At 44.4% G+C, this 19,171-nt stretch overlaps 1 protein-coding gene across 2 annotated transcripts in view; it reads right to left on the reverse strand.

Annotated features, from left to right (window-relative positions):
- Positions 1 to 19,171, reverse strand: part of slc12a1 (solute carrier family 12 member 1) — an 86,655-nt gene that overhangs the window by 4,844 nt on the left and 62,640 nt on the right. For both annotated transcript variants that reach the window (XM_078200151.1, XM_078200150.1), the window contains exons 20-23: positions 18,375 to 18,377; positions 10,233 to 10,382; positions 7,128 to 7,250; positions 5,681 to 5,792 (exon numbers count right to left, since the gene is read on the reverse strand). In XM_078200151.1, coding sequence (XP_078056277.1) covers positions 5,681 to 5,792; positions 7,128 to 7,250; positions 10,233 to 10,382; positions 18,375 to 18,377 — 388 coding nt within the window. The remainder of the gene's footprint in view (positions 1 to 5,680; positions 5,793 to 7,127; positions 7,251 to 10,232; positions 10,383 to 18,374; positions 18,378 to 19,171) is intronic.

Here is a 19,171-nt window from a genome sequence, read left to right on the forward strand (position 1 = left end):
AGGGAATTATCCCATTGTCTTAATGCTGAAGTCCCTTCTTGACCTTTGACTCTAGCCTGTCGGACATTCTCCCCTTGCTTTTGCTGGAACAGCCTTTGATGCCTCAATCCTGCTCTTTGGAACCATCTCCCAAAACTTTCCCATTCCTCTCTCCTGCTCCCTCCTTTAAAAGTCTCTCAAAATACATCTCTTTGACCTAGCATTCTGTTAACAGGAGTACCCTCCCATAGAAAATCTCTTCCTCCAAAGTGCTTTTAAAGTCCTGTTTTTAAAGATTTATACATACTTCTGTTTGTCCACAGGTTTTCAAACTAGAATTTAAAGAGAAGTTGCCAGTGGTCAGATCTGGAATACCAGAAATACTGAACAGTCAGAAGGATCCTAATATTTAAAAAATTTTCATGATTTATTAATGGATTGCTTCCATTCTGTAATTTAATGTAAGCAGGTATTCTCTGCATTGGCAGGGGTAGTTTCTTTTGGGCAATCAAGCTTTCTCTTTCAAAGTTAGGACAGAGGTTCATGATTGTATATCTTTTTTTTTTACAAGTTGATCCGAGAGAGTGTATGTTCTCCATGCCAAAAAGTCAGAAACCCAATGGGTTAAGCAAAACACAGCAGCAAATACTGCCCGAGTAATAGACAAGCATGTTAATTAGTCTGTGGATATTAATTGCATACACAACTTTTTTTAAAAAAACAGTTGTTAGTAAATGCCACATGACTTGACAAGCTGGCCTTTGGGACATTAGAAGCTGAAGTTAGATGCATCTAGACCTAACCTATTGAAGAAAGTTGCTGCTAATTTGAAGCTTGACCTTCAACTGTCTTCCATTTTACATTTGAAATAAAAATATTACAGCTCTCTTTCTCCTGAAACATTGAAGATCATCCAAACAAAAGAAAGTGAAGTCTCAAATAATATCTGGTGCAGTTTTGTTGGCATTCTACAGCTCACCCTGAGCAAAAGCAATGTCATACCATAAGGGTAATTAACATTTGCCTATGTGAGGGGATAAATACAGTTGTACGAGGAGACAACAGCACCAGCAGATTTTCCTTTTCTCCTCGGAGCTTTGAGCTCTTTCAGAAACCCCACACTACTGCTTATTATTCACCTGTCCCTCGACAGTATCAGGAGGCTTATTGAATCTGGCACTCAGCACAACCAAGCTGATACCTTAATCAATAAATCACTTTTAACAGGAGTAACTAGAGTCTTGAAGGAGAAATCCTGACAGATTTTCTCCTCCCTAAGCCAGGGCCAATTGTATTACTCCAGCTGCTCAGATCAGCTCATTCGACAGAGGTAATGAATGGATCAACCTCGAAACCCTCCTGGTTTCCAAAGTTACCAAAATCAAGAGTCATTAGCGTACTCATTCACTAATGTAATTTCTCAGAAAGTTGACTAGGAGGCAAGTCATGTCTGCCACATCTCTTGTAACCAAGCTCTTCACTGATGTGCTGCCTGGAGCTGCAAAACCACTCAGGTTTGTTTGGGTTGCGGGCAATAAAGAGTAGTGGCAAGGTAGACGCAGGAGCTTAGAAATAGTTTTGCACCAATAGTAGGTGCGAACCTGCTGAAAGGATTAATATCTGTGCTCGAACAAATAGATCTGAGGCCCTCCTAAGTTTGGGTCTCATTTGCAGAGGATTTCAAGATTGATTCCAGCCAATGCCTCTGTCCACCAGATATTCTGGTTTACATCCCTGGCAACCAGAAGCGGAGGAGCAAGGTGGAGACCAGTGGCATGGCCACAAAGGAAGCAGCCATGATAAGGCAAGGCTTACTGTAGAGGTTTGGATGGAGCTGCAAAACCACTCAAAGGTTTGTTTGGGTTGCAGGCAATAAAGAGGATGGCGCAGTTGACACAGGAGCCTAGAAATAGTTTCGCACCAAGAAGCGGTGCGAACCTGTTGAAAGGATCGATAACTGTGCTGGAACAAACAAGTCTGAGGCCCTCCTAATTTTGGGTTCCATTTACATCAAATGACAAACTGCAGAGCTGCTGGATATTTGTCTCCAGACAGCACATCAATGAGGAGCTTTTGAATTTGAGGCTGTTAATTGCTGCCGTGGAGTATTTCTGCACCTCCCATCTCCACTTTTTTGAAAACTGTTTTTAAAAATGGACTTCATTGGTGGTGTGATCCAGTGCTCCCTTTAAGGACAGCTGGCTGGACTATACAGCAACCTGGTTTCCCGGAATGCTAGCTGCATTCATGCCTCTTGATACTGCCCACATCAAAATGGTGAAAATGGCACTTTCAGCTCAAAATGCATGCACGCATTAGCATAATGGACATGTTGGCGCCTTTTATGCCTGTAAAATGAGCAATGTCAAATTTCTAAGCTGGGAAATTTCAGTGCTTCACAGTGTGGCCTACTGGTGGGGTCTGGCAGATGGGAACATTTGGCATTGATGGTACGTGGAGGGGAAAGGATCTGAAGTTTAAAATGATGGGGGTGGGGGGGGGGAGAGGTCTGAGCACTCTGACCAGAGTATCATAGTACCGTGATGGGGAGGCTGGGACACAAGGGAAGTGTTCTACTGCAAATTCCCAGAGCTGAATTCATTAGCACTGAAATCTGATTTATCATCTCACTGTTTAGAATTCCATATTGCATGCCAGTTACAACAGGCAATTCTGGACGACTATTTCAAAGGCAACCAACTGAAACAATGGGAGTAATTGACCTAACCTGCCAGCAAGGAACCCATGGGATCAGATCAGACACTTGTTTTAAAGTTTTGTTTACTTTCCACTGAAGTCAATCTGACTGATCTGATCCAGTCAGTTTTCTGCCAGGTTAAAGTGACCTTTAATATATGGCAGAGCGTATAAAAGCAAATAAATTATGCTAAGCCTTTATAAAACACTGATTAGGCCTTAACTGGAGTAGCGTGTTCACTTCTGAGCACCACTCATTAGGGAAATCAAGGCTTGAGAGGGGTACAAAGGAGATGATACCAGGCAGAAGGGTATACAACGTAAGCGGGATTTACTGCGCAGTCCGCTGTGTGATTTCATGATGGCAGGATCTTCTGGTCCTGCTGTTGTCATTCTCCCTCAATGCACCACTTGCTGCCAGGAAACCCGAGGTGGGGGTGTGCTGTTGGCAGGACCAGGAGATCCCGCCAGCATGAATGGCCAGATAGTTCCAGCCCATGCACTTATAAACATTTTAACAAAGTGGCACATCCCAAGGTACTTAGTTATTAAACAATATTAACACCACACAAACCAGTGTGACAACACACTTATGATCCTTGTAGAGAAAACTTTTTAAAATAAATTAATTTCCCAAATGTTATATATTTAAGTAGTTGCATGATTGGTTTAAGAGCCGGTCACAAGATTTGGAGTGTTCCACAGGCTGCTGTTTAGATTCAGTTTTTATTCTCCTTCAACAAACCTGTGTTATTTTGAATCAACTTAAGCAAACTATATCTTTTTCTTTTATTTAAAACCTACAACCCCCTAACATAGTTAAGGCATTACACAAAATGACCAAAGAAAATAAAGCAGCGGACAGGATTTTACTTAAGACTTTTACTGTGAGAAAAACAAAAAAGATTAAGTGTTACTTAACAGGTACAGTGGAGCCCCGTTGTAACGCGATGATTGGGGTCCATAAAATGTTATCGCGAATGTTATCGGGGTCGCGCTAAATCACTAAACCGGAAATAGTAAAAAAAAGGGTTCAATGATTCATCGCGTCATATCCGATTTCGCGCTAAATCGGGGCGTGTTACAACGGGCTCCACTGTAATTAATACATCAAACTAAAAGGGGAAATTTTGCATTCACTAATTAACATAACCAAAGTCTTATGAAACATTTTACATAACGCCATGCTTTTGGCCAAAACGTAGTGTTAGACGAACTATCCCAAAGTCACTCTCAGAGTAAGAAGTGACCCTCTGCTGGTGAGCTGAGCTAGCCACAAAGATCTTGGGCGTGATTTTCCTGCCGCGCTGGTCGAGTAGTGTAGCGGATCAGGAATTTTTAAGCGGGATGCCAAAAACGGGAAACATCAATCTCCCAGAATACTGGGAGATTGGTGTATGTGCAGTGGCCCCTTCAGCAGTCTGATGCCAGCCTTGAGTGGGATTAGCCCCCCGCCCTCCCAATGGCATGAATCACCCGACGGCCTCCGTATTGACAGCCTGTGTTGCAGAGTGCCATAAATTCATTTCACTAAGCTCACCCAAAAAACAGGCAGGAAAACTTCCCATTTTCCCGCCTGTTGGGCACTTAGAATTATTTTGGGAAAATCGCATCCCTTATGACAGATGATCAAAAGTTTGGTCAGATGTAACTACTAAGGAGCATCTTAAAAGGAAGAGAGAGGAGAGGTGGAAGGATTTAAGGAAGAAAATTCCAGGCATCCAGTGGTGAAACAATTAAAATTGTGGGTCCACAAGGAGAATTGGAGAAGCATGGTGATCTCAGTGTTAGAGAAATGGAGAGGGTTACAGAGATGGAAGGGATGAGATTATGCAGGTTTATGAAAATTGAAATGTTGCCACAGCTAAACTCATTATGCACACGGGCAAAGTGTGATGAGTTAAGATGTGGGCACCAGTACTTTGAACAAGATCAAGTTTATGTCAGGTAGAATATTGGAAGCCGGCAAGGAGAGCAGTGGAATAATCAGAACTAGATAACAGAGGCAAGGATGAGAGTTTCAGCAGTTGAACTGAAACATGAGCAGAGTCAGGCTATGTCAGAAGTGAAAGTAGGCGTTCTTGGTGATGAACCCAATGGGGGCTCTAAGTTTTATCTTGGGGTCAAGTAGCAAGTTTGCATATGATCTGGTTCAGCCTCAGACAGTTAAAGAGAGTGGGACGGAGTCAGTGGTCAGGGAATGGAGTTCTTACAGGGTGAAAGATACTGGCTTCAGTCTTCCCAATATTCAGTTGGGGAACATTTCTGCTCATCAAGTACAGAATTCCAGACAAGCACTGACAAATTAAGGACAATGGAAGGTCAAAGGTGGTGATATTTAGTCGTATGAAAATACTAGAGAAGTTGTGATTGTTCTCCTTGGTGCAGAGAAGGTTAAGGAGAGATTTGGCAGAAATATTCCAAATGATGAAGGGCTTTGAGTGTAAACAATGAGAAACCAAAGCAACTCGCAGGAGGATCAGTAACCAGGTCACAGATTAGGTAATTACTATAAGATAACAATTCAAGGTAATGGGGCAAGACTAGGATGCGAGTAATAGGACAGCTCTTTCAAAGAGATGGCACAGGCATGAGCTGAATGACTTTCTCCTGTCCTCTATGATTCTGTTACTTCAAATTTGATGCAAAGGGAAATCTTGAAGAGTCCCTTTAGTGTCAATGTGCGCACTCAAATGCATCTATATTGTATACACACGTGAATATTCGGATGAGCACATTACCATGAAGGACACTGGTGCATTTGCTGCTGCTAAGTGCAGTGGTTTTACTGGTGAATTTCTGCCTTTCCCTTTTCAAAAAACAGACATTTGTTTTTCAATACTTTAAAACATTACAGCTAAAGCTTTGTACCAATATTCATGAACATTCACATCACAAAATTAAGTTTGCAAAGTTCCTGAAAAGCAGTCAAGAGTGCAAACATCAACAGCAAAAATATCTAAATGATTTTAATGTGCAAAAAGTCTTTTTAAACAAAACTTACGCTCGTTTCTCCTCATTAATACTGTCCAACTTCCCTCCAATAAAGATGCGCAATTTACAGCCACACCATTTTTTTCGTGTCGTTAACAGATAGGGAATGAGAATAGTCAAACCTATTGAAGTGATGATATTGGGGTTAATACCTGTTTAATTGGAGAGTTGAATTTTAATGCAACATTATTCATTTCATACAAGTTTTCATAAACAAAAACTGAAATAATTTTAGATTCTATAGAATTATATGTGGGACCCAAACAAGTATTGCCAACACCCAAAAAGGCCATCAGGAAATCTTTTATATATCTAAATATTCCTACCTAATTCTCATCATCCTACTAGAGATTTCAGTTTGAAAATAATACCATCTGAGGCAAGAGTATGAACACTAAATCAAAACTCATTCATTGGGCACAATTTAATTCCCTCCCCTGTGGCACATTTGGAAACAGAGCAGGGCGTGCATTTAATGAGGCAGGAGGGGAGCAGATGGGGACCCTGTCATTTTCCCATCTCCACCCCGATTAGGGAAAGCCCCACCACCAATTGAGACCCTTTAGTTGGCAATTATCATCAGGAGAATCACCATGCAGGGAGCATGACATGTAACCTATGGCATCTCTGCTTGCCAGCTCTGGGGAGGGAGGTGGGGATTGGGGAGCACTAAGTGTCTGATCAAGAGACCTGGCATTGAGAAAGGAGGGTGCTGCTGAAAGCCACTGTCCTCCCCCACCCCAAATATCACTTACCTATGCCAGGGTCCTTCCTCTATCTGAAGCCTCAGGTGTGGGTGTATCGCTGGTTGCAGCTGCCGAGTACAAAACAGCTGCCAGCCTCCAACTGGTTGGCAGCTCTTAGCAAGTGGGATTTCTGCCCCTGGGAATAACCCACCACTGGCATGTCAACTGAAAGACTGGCACTTAATTTAGCAGGTCTTTCCTAGAGGTGTCACAGGGTTCCCCTGACTCTCCGGCCAGTGGCTGAGACCTTCCATAAATCCAGCTCATGGGTTCAAGGTGCATTCCAAAGATTTGAGCACATAATCTAGGTTGGTATTTCAGTGTGATACTGAGCTAGTGTTGCACTTCAGTGCGATGCTGTTAGTATTGCACTCTCTTTTCAATGAGACATTGTACCAAGACCCAACTTACCTCTTGGATGGGCATAAAAGACCCATGGCACTATTTGAGGGAAGCAGGTAAATTCTCCCAGTATCCTGGCCAATATTTCTGCCTTAACCAACAGATGATATGGTAATTTATTTCATTTCAATTTGTCAAAGATTGCTGTATACAAATGGTTGCTGCATTTCAAAAGTACTTCATTGTAAAATGTTTGGAGTCATTCTGAGGTCATGAATTAAAAGAAAGGCTTGCATTATCAATTTTCAAACCGAATGAACACCTTACAGAAGGTTACATTCATAGGCATTAAAATCAAACATTTCATACCTCCATCATCAAACAGCCACCACACATCTATTGTGCCTTTACCCTGAATCTTTTGGAACTGAGTGCTAGCTTCCAGTAGGCGTTGATTGAAATCTGCAGTATGACCGGAGCTGATTTTATAGTCTGAATATAAAAGAAGCAATTGTATTTGTACATCCAAAATAATAAGCTGCCAAGAAACAGCGTTGCAATCTGACAGCAGGTTATTGAATTTTTACAAAGCCTTCAATGACGATTCCCATACATCAAAAGTGTACTAGGACAGGACTTCTGTCCATCCATCTATCCTTACCATAACACTATCCCAAATCTCAGACAGGGGCCGGAATTCTCCAGCCGTTCACACCGGTGGGATTCTCTGATCCTGCCGGCTGCACACCCACTCTCACGGGATTCCCAGCGGAGTTAATGGGAAATGCTATTGACAGAGGCAGGAACAGGAAATCCCGCCGCCTCCCACCACTGAAGCTGGAGGATCCTGCCCAGGGTCATTAAATGTTAGTGCCATCAATGTATCAAGGTCTGTGGTGTTTTGAATGTGCCCTACATTTAATCTCTTGTCCTATTATCACTGCTTACCTTGTAGTGATATGAATTCATGTTTCTTATTCCATTTATTTAGTATGTTTTTTTTAAACCAAAGTCCTCCAAGTTCACCTTGCTTCAGAACTAAATATTTCCAACTTCCCTAATCTGATGTTGGGGAACTCTCTAGATCCAAGCTAAAAGGCTGAAGCAAAACTAACATGCACTGGCAGTGTCATGCTTCAACGATTCAATTGTTTGCGATCATAAAATCACATTTCCATGAACCTGGACTTGAAAGCAACCTCATTGATGCAAAGGCTCAGGAGATGTAAAATAAAGTCAGAAACCTATGAAACTGAGCAAGCATTATTAACACTAAAGATGTATGCAGATTGAGTTTTAGTCTGCCGTCAGATGGAGTGCATTAAGGTGGGGGTAGCACGGTGGCAAAGTGGTTAGCACTGCTGCCTTAGCACCTTTTCTGAGATCAGGTCACCATTTTTAAATGGTCCCCCAACTTACATAATGGGTCCCCCCACCACTCCCCCCACAGAATGGAGTGCTGTGGATTTTTTTTTTCCCATTAACTCTGCTGGGTCATGGAGAAATGACCAGGCCACATAAAGTTCTCACAGATGACAGATAAGAATGAAGATGTTGATCATAGAGCTGCCTCCAATCATCATGCCAGGAGTGATCTTCAGGTCTGCCAGGGCTAAAAGGTGCAGCTCAGCCATGAGACCCCTCTCCTGGGGAGAATGGCAAGGTTAACCCCTTGTCCCCAGCCCGAGTCCACCCAACCCCCAGAACCCCTGAGGGACCCTTTCTCAGCAACCTGGCAGTGGCAGAGGGGAAAATGACCACTCCACAAATGGATTTACCTTCTTGACCGCCCCCCCCCCCCCCCCCCCATTACCCAAGGCACCAAGCCAGGGGGCAGCACACCAATGGCGCTGCCAAGGCCTGAAGATGGGCAAGAATACGGATCTGGAGCTGAGTGGGGAGGGGGAGTGCCAGAATGGAAGTCTGAGGGGGGCAGGGAGTTGAGGGAACAGGAGGAGGGGATAACTTGTTATCGGAGTGGTGGTGGGTGAGGGGAGGATGCCCCTCCTTGCCAGGGTGTTGGTGGTGCTCCCTAGACTCTTGGGGTCCAGCATGCCAGATCCAAGATAGAGGACCTGTACCAAAGCCTGCCTGCTGCAAATCCTGAATTGGGCTTCAAGCCCGCAAATCAGATGGAAAATTGACAATTTGAATATTTATCAGGCTCCCGGCTAGGAACCTGATCGGGGCCAGTGTGGTGGACCGAGAGCATCAGAATGGGTTTGGCAACCAGTACAAAACCCATTTTTCGGCTGATGCCCGATTCTCTGGGCCACTGCAATTCTCGCCAGAGCTAGTGGAGACTCCCCCGCCTTGTCTGTCCGAGTCAGTGCAGTAACGTTATTTGCCTTGCCCCCACTCAGCTGCAAGTGCTTGCTCCGGAAGTAGCCTTCATTAAACAGCAGGAGTAGCTGAAACTGAAGGACACACCCATGTCTGGAGATGGTGGTTCCAAGCATCAAGAAGGTGCTCATAGCATCTTCCAATATAATACTTCGAGGACAGGCTACTAGAGTTGCCAGGCATTCAGGCCAGCAGCTGTCGAAGGTGGGACATCCTTGCACTGAGGGGTGGAGGTCCCACTCCCAGTCACTTTAAGCTTGCCCCTGCAGTGTGTTATCAGTGTGAGACCCAGTGTGTCAGTTGCTGGCCAGCTTTCTTTCTGGGGTGGGGGCGAGCAGTCTGCCCCCAGCTACGTGCAGCCTGATGTTTCTAATACATACGATTGATATTTTAATTACTGTTGAAAAAATTTTACTGGCCTCAATATGGGGAGAAAAAGTCATGCCTTTTGCTTAAAGCAAAAATAGAGGATTTGTAAGCCTTATTACAGATTTGACATTTTGGGGAAACACCAAGGCACATTTAACATGGTACTCTGCTGTGATGGCTGCCCTAATATCAGCCAAAATTCAACTTCCTGCTCTGTATTCAATGGATTGACCTACAAATATACGCTCAGGAGCAAGCTCAGAATCCTCGACTCACCCCACATCATAAACCCTCTTTAGTCGCTAGGAATAGGCAAATGATTCATCATAGTACATCAGTAATATTTAAGTTGAGAATAGTTGTAAGGTCAGCTATCTGTGGGATTCCCTGTCCAGTGAAACATTGAATGTTTTTAAGGCAAGGATAGATAAATTTTTGAACAGTAAAGTTATGGTTCTGGTGAGCGGGCGGGTAAGTGGAGCTGAGCCCATGAAAAGATCAGCAATGATCTTATTGAATGGCGGAGGAGGCTCGAGGGGCCAGATGGCCTACTCCTAGTTATTATGTTCTTATACCAAGAGAACAAACGTCAGGAGGAGAATTAGTATGACCTGAAGCAGATTTATCTTGTTGATAACTCAGAGGCAAGCACTGGCAGCTGGGGGTGGAGGGGCCTCACTAAAGTTATGGTAGGAGATAGTGCAATTGAAGACCTAGACTTTATTGTGTATTTGTTACTTTGTGTACACAAATATGTTTTACCTTTCTGTGCATTCGCACCTAGTGTATTACTACTGTATTTGACAGCTTTGTTCAAGAATTTTAGTGAGCGGATTCTTCGTTTTCCATCCTCCTGTTCATCTCTTTTAGCAGCTTCCAATGCCAATTTTTCTTGTTCCTTCCTCTGCAATTCTATGAAATAAGAGAACAAATGTCAGGAGGAGGATTAATGATGACTTTAAGCAGATTTACCATGTTGATAGCTCAGAAGCAAGCACTTACAGCTTTTGGGGGGGGGGGGGGGGAGGAAGCGAGAGGAGGAGGAGGAGGCATAAGACATTCTTCTCCCCCCACTCCAAGAAGTGGGGTGGGGGGGAGAAGATTCAATTTTCTATGAATTCCAGATGTCAGAGCAGCTTTCTTGAAGGTCAACCCACGGAAAGCGACTGGCCCGGATGGGAGTACTTGGACGTGCACTCAGATCCTGCGCGGATCAGCTGGCGGGGGTATTCACAGACACCTTCAACCTCTCTTTACAACAATCTGAGGTCCCTATCTGCTTCAAGAAGACGACCATCATCCCGGTACCTAAGAAAATCCAAGCAGCGTGCCTTAATGACTATCGGTCGGTGGCTCTGACATCCATCATTATGAAGTGCTTCGAAAGGCTAGTCATGGCACAAATCAATTCCAGCCTCCCAAACGACCTGGATCCACTACAGTTTGCCTACCGCCGTAACAGGTCCACAACAACAGGTCCTGGTCCTGCACTCAACCCTGGAATACCTAGATAACAAGGACACCTATGTCAGACTCCTATTTATTGACTACAGCTCAGCCTTCAACACTACTATTCCCACGAAACTCATCTCCAAGCTCCGTGGCCTGGGCCTCGGCACCTCCCTCTGCGACTGGATCCTGAACCTTCTAACTCACAGACCGCAATCAGTAAGGATAGGCAACAACACCTCCTCCACGATCATCCTCAACACCGGTGCCCCACAAGGCTGTGTTCTCAGCCCCTTACTATACTCCATATACACGTATGACTGTGCGGCCAAATTCCCCTCCAATTCAATTTTCAAGTTTGCTGACGACACCATCGTAGTGGATCGGATCTCAAACGATGACGAGACAAGGGTACAGGAAAGAGAGAGAGTCTGGTGAACTGGTGCGGCAACAATAATCTCTCCCTCTGTCAACAAAACGAAGGAGATTGTTGTGGTGACCCATTGTAACTACATGTTATATGCCTGGACACACCCCTGCTGCGCCTGACCCGAGACTCCTCCCTTTCCACCTGATCGAGGTATAAAGGTAACGGTTCCTCCCCTCTGCCTCAATCTGGGCCAGGCTGACTACAAGGGTGTGTTCCAGTTCTTTGCGATTAAAATTGATGCACCATCAATTTACGAGGACTCCAGCGAGTGAGTGAAATACAACAGGCTTTTAATCGCAAAGAACTGGAACACACCCTTGTAGTCAGCCTGGCCCAGACTGAGGCAGAGGGGAGGAACCGTTACCTTTATACCTCGATCAGGTGGAAAGGGAGGAGTCTCGGGTCAGGTGCAGCAGGGGTGTGTCCAGGCATATAACATGTAGTTACAGTGGCCCTGAGGAGGACTTCCTAGGGAAAGCAAACATCCGCTCATGAGGGGTGGCATTGGTAGCCGTACACAGAAGTGACCTAATTGAGTGCAGTGCATCAGGGAGGACCTCTTGCCAGCGGATGACTGGAAGACCTTTAGACCGTAGCGCTAGTAAAACGGCCTTCCAGACTGTCGCATTCGCCCTCTCTACCTGTCCGTTTCCCCTGGGGTTGGAGCTGGTAGTCCTATTCGAGGCTCTCACTACCATCGTGGCTGACGTACCCAGGCCCAGTTCTGCTCCAGAGGCATGTGGGGCCCCATAAGTCGGACCCCCTGGTCAAAGGGGTCCAGCTCCTCCACGCCAACCCCCAATATGCCTATGTGGCGTACCCCGATGGGTGGGAGGACACGGTCTCTGGAACTGGCACCTGCTGGTGCCCCGGAGCCCACTATGACCCCCCACCCCACATCCCTAGACCCCTCTGTTGTTCAGGTAGCACCAGGTCCGCTTACTTCTTTGTCCCCTGTATGCAGCTCGCCTGAGCCCCCGGAGTCACCACGCAGTACCCGACCAGAAGGGACGACGGCGGACTCGAGCGGTTTCACCCTGCCACCTGAAACAACGCCACAACCGGTACTACAGCGGTCGCAGCGACGGATCAAACCACCCGACAGGCTGAACCTGTGAGGGGTCGACGTCTTACTTCAGCCGTGACTTTTGTATATATTCCGTGACTTCGTATATATTGTTCCACCCATCTCACCCCCGCCAGACACTTTTTTTAAACAGGGGGTGAATGTGGTGACCCACTGTAACTACATGTTATATGTCTGGACACACCCCTGCTGCACCTGACCTGAGACTCCTCCCTTTCCACCTGATTGAGGTATAACGGTAACAGTTCCTCCCCTTTGCCTCAGTCTGGGCCAGGCTGACTACAAGGGTGCGTTCCAGTTCTTTGCGATTAAAAGCCTGTTGTATTTCACTCACTCGCTGGAGTCCTCGTAAATTGATGGTGCATCAATTGTCATCAACTTCAGGAAGCATAAAGGAGAACATGCCCCTGTCTACATCAATGGAGACGAAGTAGAAAGGGTCAAGAGCTTCAAGTTTTTAGCTGTTCAGATCACCAACAACCTGTCCTGGTCCCCCCATGCCGACACTATAGTTATGAAAGCTCACCAACTCCTCTACTTTCTCAGAAGACTAAGGAAATTTCACGACTCTCACCAACCTTTACATAGAAAGCATTCTTTCTGGTTGTATCACAGCTTGGTATGGCTCCTGCTCTACCCAAGACCGCAAGGAACCACAAAAGGTCATGAATGTAGCCCAACCCATCACGCAAACCAGCCTCTCATCCATTGATTCGGTCTACACTTCCCACTGCCTCGGCAAAGCAGCCAGCATAATTAAGGACCCCACGCACCCCGGACATTCTCTCTTCCACCTTCTTCCTTCAGGAAAAAGATACAAAAGTCTGAGGTCACGTACCAACCGGCTCAAGAACAGCTTTTTCCCTGCTGCTCTCAGACTTTTGAATGGACTTACCTTGCATTAAGTTGATCTTTCTCTACACCCTAGCTATGACTGTAACACCACATTCTACACTCTCGTTTTCTTCTCTATGAAAGGTATGTTTTGTCTGTATAGCATGCAAGAAACAATACTTTTCACTGTATACTAATACATGTGACAATAATAAATCAAATCAAAAATGAAAATGATTGTTCACACATTCAGCCCAGGAGCAAACATTTACGTTTAGAAGCTTTTTTAGCAAGCGCTGAACATTTCCTGCAAGTCATTTAAACCTTTGCATTCATTTTTGTCGACTTGTACACATTCAAGTAAAAATAAATTAAAGTTTAACAAGACTTTTGAAAGTATAATTCTTCACTACAACAGAAAGGTCTTCATATGGCAGACAGAACATTACACAAAGTTTTTACCAGAGATTTTATTAATGATTCAATAAACTAGTTTGGTCACTCTTGCTGTTTTTTTGCCAGGGGCTACACAAGAGCAGTTTTGAACAACTTCATTGCTTTGACCTTCCTCCTCTCCCCATGGGATAGCAGCTAGCCTCCATATAAACATTTCTCAATAATCTGACCTGGAACTTTGCCTCTTGGAGATTCGCAAGTCCAACTCTATATCCCACAGTCACCATATTGGACAACCTGTATAGTGGAGCACTGTGCTGTAATTTCCCTTACCAGTTTATACACTGCACATTTGTTTGTAATTTATACTTTTGACTAACATATCTGCCAATGTACTTAATAGTTCACAAGGTTGCGTTTTATGACTCACAAGGAAGTCTGGAATAGTGAAGAAATGGCAATATTAGAAGCCATGTAAGAAGTGTGTTGGAGCCAGCTGTGTCTGGCTGTATTTGGCATCTAACTTAATTTCTTTGGCTGTCAAACTTATTTTGTAGTGGTGCACAGAGAGTCTGTATTACAAGTAAGAGCAACTAAATTACACAAATTTTGCTTTCTCCCCCCATCATCCCCTTCTTGTGATGAATTAATTGCCTGTTCTGATTAATTACAGGAACTCACTATGCCAAACTTAATGATCCAAACAAGGGAACATACCTCTGAGAAGCCAGAGAAGAGACTGAAATTGGGCCCCAAGTCTTTCACTGAAAGCTTCAGCTAAGACCCTGACTTTCAGCAGGTAAGGGATCAGAGGACGATGAGGCAACTGCTTGACCCCTCCATTTACATTTGGGGCCAATGCTGCTATTATCTGGGGCCCAATGCTACCCCTCAGTAACTATTGGGAACTATGGTGTGGAGGGGAAGCAAGCACAATTGGGCCTCAAACCCTGTAGGAGGAAAGTGGTGGTCCTCATTTGGCCTGGGATAAAAAAACAAGAGAAATATTAAGCGATAAGCCTTGCTGCCTAAGTTTTCCTAGTATCTTACCCAATTTGGGGTGAAATGATACGACAAACTTCAGATCTATTGTTCCCATTTTGCCTGTGTTGGTGTTAGATCCACCACAAGAGGTGTCCTGCTTCCCTGTATTCATTAATAATTTTTCTTTCAAATATTTAACATAGTCTCTATAAAGGTCTGATTGACTCAACTTTATTATTTGCTTATGTTAATGAGTTTCATACTTAAACACCTCGATGAAATAAATCCTCTAACCTGCAAGTTTATGCACTTGGCATTGCTTCATCAACCTTTCGCTAATTATGCTCTCAAACTAAAAATGTTTAATACATCAATTGGATTCCCCTAACATTTTTCGCTCCAATGAATACAGCCCTGGATTTAAGGTCTATCATTATGGTACTTACATAGTCACGATGCACTCTTGCTCATAGCTTTGACTTATTTTTAATAATGAATTTGCCCAAAACTGCAGTATTGTGCAGTCATGAAAGCTAGAATTTCAGCTTATTAAAAATAAAATGCCTTATATTTTAGTTTTTTTTAACAGCTGCAGGCACAATTTTCTTTGCTCCATTCAACACAAGTGATGCTTATCGCACCTAAAAGGTGTCCTGATCAGAGACCCAAATTCATGCAAGTTATTAACACGTAGTGGGAGTCAATTAGACACTGAGGGAGGAATTCCACAGGCTGCAAGCTTCAAAGATCCACAATACCTCAAAGGTGGGGTTGTGATTATTGGACCATTTGATTTTGGTTGTTCTCTATTTTAGTCATCTGTATTGGGCAGAGGTTTTGCTGCTATCTTGGCAGATTAAACACTGAAGAATGTATTACCTTTCCGGTCATTGCAGTTTATTTCCCAGGAAAGGTGCCTGCCATATCTAGCAGCTCTGTTGGAAGAAGCAGGGGCCCACATTTTGAGGAAGGTCCTTTTGAGGTCCTGCTGCAGGAAATCTTACCCCTCTTCCTGAACTATAAGGTTTTGAAAAACGTTGAGTAGAGGTATTGGCGGGGACATGGTAAATGTCAACACCAATGGCTGGATTTTATGCAGGCTATGCTGGTCTTGCCCACTTGCTGGAGGCCAGTCAAAGCCCTGCGTTGCTTTTCCCAACACTATTACATTCCAATCAAACACTTACCTTGCCAGCATAGAACTTCCTGTCTTATTAAGCCCCAAAGAGAGTGCAAATCCCACCTCAGAGTTATTGGCCAATAGCTCTGAGGTGGGATTTGCACTCTTTGGAGCTTAATAAGACAGGAAGTTCTATGTTGGCAAGTAACTAATGCCAGTTTTACAGAAGGACCTTCAATAAGAGTCGACATTGGATTCCTGCAGGGGAGAGAGTGTGTGTAGGGTGGGGGTGATGGAAGAGATGGGTCATAAGAATGGCTTCCTACATCCCTCCCCACCCCTACTCAAAGCCAGTTTCCCCGATTGGGCACCTTGAATGGGGGACCTCTGCCTCCCAGGAGGCCTCTAGCAAACCTTGGATGGCAAGTCACCTCACACCGCTGTTGGTTGAAAACAAAAGGACCCCGAATGGCCTCTAGGCAGAAGGCCTTGCACAAGACTCCCCACCCCAGACTTGATTGGAGGGCAGCAGAATCTCCACACTGTGCCCTCCTGCCCAATCTTACGCTATACCCCAACATCTCAAACTCACCTGGGAGCAGTAAATCCCACCCAATGTGACCCAACAGTTAAAAAATCATCAACTTCAGGGGAAAGGCAAGCACTTGCCACATTTCCTCTTATTTATGTAGTGGACAAGATGATAGTATATTTACTAGCAGCGTCTTCTTCTGCGAGGAGACGCCTAGGCCTGTTATTTATTTGCTGGGATTGGGGAAGCCACTTGAGCTCCGATAAATAGGAACAGAGTGAAACTATGGCACTGGGATTAGGGGGTATATATCTGTAATGTTCATCTCTAAATAAATGCTCATCAGTTGCAAAGACTGACTACTATTCTATCCTTCACGAGCTGCCTTTCCAGTGTATGAGACACACATAACTGATGATAAACACATGATTTGCAAATGATGCTTGAAGGAGGAGGAGGTCAGATTTTGACAAACTGTAAACTGCTAGCTCATTTTATATCTCATCAAATTAAAGTCACTGTTACACAGTCAAAACCTACCCCAGAATTTTATTTATTCACATTGAGTGTCATAGGCTGGGATTCTCCGGCTTTCCAGCCGTGTTTCTCAGACTTTAGCCCTAAGAGCTATATCTAATTCGTTCTTGAAATCACACAACATTTTGGCTTCAACTACTCTGCAGTAGTGAATTCCACACATTCATCACCCTCTGGGTGAAGAAATTTCTCCTCACCTCAGTCCCAAAAGCTTAACCCCTTATCCTCAAACTATGACCCCTAGTTCTGGACTCCCCTACCACTGGGAACATTCTGAATCTACCCTGTCTAATCCGGCTAGAATTTTATAAGTTTCTATGAGATCCCCTCTCACTCTTCCAAAAGCCAATGAATACAATCCTAACCGATGTAGCCTCTCCTCATGCGACAATCTTGCCATCCCAGCCTGGTAAACCTTCACTGCAATCCCTCTAAAGAACATCCATAAAAACTATACACAATACTCCAGGTGTGGCCTCACCAACGGCCTATAAAGTAGCAGTAAAACATCTTTATTCCTGTACCCAAATCCTCTCGCACTGAAGGCCAACATACCATTTGCCTTCTTTTCTGCCTGCTGTACCTGCCCACTTACTTTCAGCAACTGATGCACGATGACACCAAGGTCTTGCTGAGTATCTACCTCTCTCAATTTACACCCAAATAATCTGCCTTCCTATTCCTGCTACTGAAGTGGATAATCTCTCATTTATCCATATTATACTGCATCTCCCCAAACACACAGCCTATCCAAATTACACTGAAGCATCTCTGCATCCTCTTCACAGCTCACTCTCCCACCCAACTTCGTATCATCTGCAAATGTGGAGATAATACATTTAATTCCCTCGTCCAAATCATTAATATATATTGGGACTAGCTGGGTCCTGGCATATATCTGAGGCATCCCACCATTCACTGCCTATCAGAAAAAGACCCATTTATTCCAACTCTTTGCTTCCTGTCTACTAACTAGCTTTTTGTCCATCTCAAGACACTACCCACAATTCCATGCACTTAAACTTTACATAGTAATCGATTACGTGACCTTGTCGAAAGCCTTCTGAAAGTCTAAATAAACATAAGAACATACGAACTAGGAGCAGGAGTAGGCCATCTAACCCCTCAAGCCTGCTCCACCATTCGATAAGATCATGGCTGATCTTTTAATGGACTCAGCTCCACTTACCCACCCGTTCATCATAATCCTTAATTCCTTTACTGCTCAAAAATCTATCTTTGCCTTAAAGACATTTAACAAGGTAGCCTCAACTGCTTCACTGGGCAGGGAATTCCACAGATTCACAACCCTTTGTGTGAAGAAGTTCCTCCTCAACTCTGTCCTAAATCTGCTCCCCCTTATTCTGAGGTTATGCCCCCTAATTCTAGTTTCACCCGCCAGTGGAAACAACCTCCCTGATTCTATCTTATCTATCCCCTTCATAATCTTATATGTTTCTATAAGATCCCCCCACATTCTTCTAAATTCCAATGAGTGTAGTCCCAGTCTACTCAGTCTCTCCTCATAAGCCAACCCTCTCAACTCCAGAATCAACCTAGTGAATCTCCTCTGCACCCCCTGCAGTGCCAGTATATCCCTTCTCAAGTAAGGAGACCAAAACTGTACACAGTACTCCAGGTGTGGCCTCACCAACATCTTATACAGCTGCAACATAGACTCCCCGTTTTTAAACTGCATCCCTCTAGCAATGAAGGACAAACCACATTCAGTGCTTTTCCCTGGTCAACTCTACTAGTTACACTTTCAAAGAATTCCAGTAGATTTATTTATTTAGGGCATTAGCTATGAAGAGAGGTTGGAGAAACTTGCTTTGGAACGACAGAGGTTGAGGGGCGACCTGATAGAAGTCTACAAGATTGAGAGGCATGGACAGAGTGGATAGTCAGAAGCTTTTTCCCAGGGTGGAAGAGTCAATTACTAGGGGGCACAGGATTAAGGTGCGAGGGGCAAGGTTTAAAGGAGGCATGCGAGGCAGATTTTTTTTACAGAGGTGGTGGGTGCCTGGAACTTGCTGCCGAGGGAGGTAGTGGAAGCGGATACGGTAATGGCTTTAAAGGGGCGTCTTGACAAATACATGAATAGGATGGGAATAGAGGGATATGGTCCCCGGAAGGTAGGGGGTTTTAGTTAAGTCAGGCAGCATGGTCAGTGCAGGCTTGGAGGGCCGAAGGGCCTGTTCCTGTGCTGTAATTTTCTTTGTTCTTCTTCTTATTATTTATCAAGCATGATCATAAATCCATGCTGACTTTGTCTGATCATACCACTGCTTTCCAAATGCTGTGCCATGAAATTCTTCATGATGGACTCTAG

Source organism: Mustelus asterias, chromosome 29 (assembly GCF_964213995.1).
Source record: "Mustelus asterias chromosome 29, sMusAst1.hap1.1, whole genome shotgun sequence".
NCBI classification, from domain to species: Eukaryota; Metazoa; Chordata; class Chondrichthyes; order Carcharhiniformes; family Triakidae; genus Mustelus; species Mustelus asterias.